At 45.2% G+C, this 2,500-nt stretch overlaps 1 protein-coding gene across 1 annotated transcript in view; it reads left to right on the top strand.

Annotated features, from left to right (window-relative positions):
* Window positions 1-2,500, top strand: part of LOC145396412 (uncharacterized) — a 16,383-nt gene that overhangs the window by 5,970 nt on the left and 7,913 nt on the right. Inside the window, exon 5 of the mRNA XM_080269802.1 lies at window positions 563-632. Coding sequence (XP_080125928.1) covers window positions 563-632 — 70 coding nt within the window. The remainder of the gene's footprint in view (window positions 1-562; window positions 633-2,500) is intronic.

The raw sequence follows: 2,500 nt of genomic DNA, 5'->3' as shown, positions 1-2,500 counted from the left end.
TAGATACGGGATTATGGCGTCTGGCAATAGATAGATAGATAGATACGGGATTATGGCGTCTGGCAATAGATAGATAGATAGATACGGGATTATGGCGTCTGGCAATAGATCAATAGATAGATACGGGATTATGGCGTCTGGCAATAGATAGATAGATAGGTGCTTCTCCTTGGTTACTAGTCAAATTAACCCTATAATTAATATAAAATGGTTTGTTAGGTGCGTCTCCTTGGTTCCTAGTCATATAAAAATTCCAATAAATAAATAATGCTTTGTCAGGTGTGTAAAGGTTAAGCATGAGTCTCCTTGGTTACTAGTCGAATCAACCCTCCAATTTAGACATAGGGCTACTTACTAATGTCGCCTCTATAGGTAGATATATAGGACTTATTTTTACTACTACTACTACTACTACTACTACTACTACCACTACTACTACTACTACTACTATTAATAATATTACTATTATTATTATTATTATTATTATTATTATTATTATCATCATCATCATCATCACTATTATTATTTTTATTATTATTATTATTATTATTATGATCAACAGATGCTGAAGGAGGGCAAGATTCGACCCCTACACACCATCTTCCTCACCACCACGCCCCAGCCCACAACAAGTAAGAGTTGCACTGGGTTTTGTCTCCACATGCCCGAACCATCTCAGTCTACCCCTCCTCATCACAACACCAATACACTCCAGTCCCATCCTTCCTCCCAACCCATCTCAGTCTACCCCTCCTCATCACAACACCAATACACTCCAGTCCCATCCTTCCTCCCAAACCATCTCAATCTACCCCTCCTCATCACAACACCAATACACTCCAGTCCCATCCTTCCTCCCAAACCATCTCAGTCTACCCCTCCTCATCACAACACCAATACACTCCAGTCCCATCCTTCCTCCCAAACCATCTCAGTCTACCCCTCCTCATCACAACACCAATACACTCCAGTCCCATCCTTCCTCCCAAACCATCTCAGTCTACCCCTCCTCATCACAACACCAATACACTCCAGTCCCATCCTTCCTCCCAAACCATCTCAATCTACCCCTCCTCATCACAACACCAATACACTCCAGTCCCATCCTTCCTCCCAAACCATCTCAATCTACCCCTCCTCATCCCAACACCAATACACTCCAGTCCCATCCTTCCTCCCAAACCATCTCAATCTACCCCTCCTCATCACAACACCAATACACTCCAGTCCCATCCTTCCTCCCAAACCATCTCAGTCTACCCCTCCTCATCACAACACCAATACACTCCAGTCCCATCCTTCCTCCCAAACCATCTCAATCTACCCCTCCTCATCACAACACCAATACACTCCAGTCCCATCCTTCCTCCCAAACCATCTCAATCTACCCCTCCTCATCACAACACCAATACACTCCAGTCCCATCCTTCCTCCCAAACCATCTCAATCTACCCCTCCTCATCACAACACCAATACACTCCAGTCCCATCCTTCCTCCCAAACCATCTCAATCTACCCCTCCTCATCACAACACCAATACACTCCAGTCCCATCCTTCCTGCCAAACCATCTCAATCTACCCCTCCTCATCACAACACCAATACACTCCAGTCCCATCCTTCCTCCCAAACCATCTCAGTCTACCCCTCCTCATCACAACACCAAATACACTCCAGTCCCATCCTACCTCTCAACTCTTCCATCTTAAACCCAGCCCCCCCAGGCCTCACACTCAGGGACACACTGCACATCCACCTAATCATTGTCATTTCTGTACGTTTGAGCCTATGAATATCCTCTTCCTTTACAGCCCAGGTCTCACTACCATACAGCACTACACTCCTAACACATGCTGCATACAAAGATCCCTTAGCACGGAGGGAGAGCCCTCTCAATGTCAGCAGAGGCAACAGCTCCCTGAACTTCTTCCAACCAGCTTCATATATATACGGTACCTACCTGATAGAGTCAATCAGAACTCTGTCACGTTAAAAAGGGGTGCCAAATCCCTGATCATGCATTTCTCCTCACAACATTCATCCAGCCAGCTCGATCTCTTGTCAGTTCCTTTGCCTCACCAGCTTCCATACCTCTCTTCCTCACATACTCATCCACCATATCTCTCCACCTTCTCCTTGACCTACCTCGCCTCCTCCCTCCTTCATATTCGCTTATATATACCTTTTTCACCACTCTATTGTTATCCATTCTCTCCACATGACCATACCATCTCAGTACACTCTCTTCGATTCTAGTGTCCACAGACTTCCTCACTCCACATCTTTCATGAATCACATTATTTCGTATCCTATCCACCCTCTGTACTCCACATACATTCCTCAGCAGTCCCATCTCCACCGCTCATACTCTTGACTTTTCATTTTCATGTCACACCATAGTCTCACATCCATATGTTAAAGTTGGCACTAACACTCCTTCATGTAAGCCTCGTGCAGCTGCAACACTCAAGCCTCTGTTTCTTATCAAGGCCTTCATTGCA

Source organism: Coenobita brevimanus, chromosome 37 (assembly GCF_032717465.1).
Source record: "Coenobita brevimanus isolate Jiangsu-jjx chromosome 37, ASM3271746v2, whole genome shotgun sequence".
Lineage (NCBI taxonomy): Eukaryota > Metazoa > Arthropoda > Malacostraca > Decapoda > Coenobitidae > Coenobita > Coenobita brevimanus.
The sequence above is the reverse complement of the archived record's forward strand: the minus strand, read 5'-3'. Positions and strand labels throughout refer to the sequence as shown.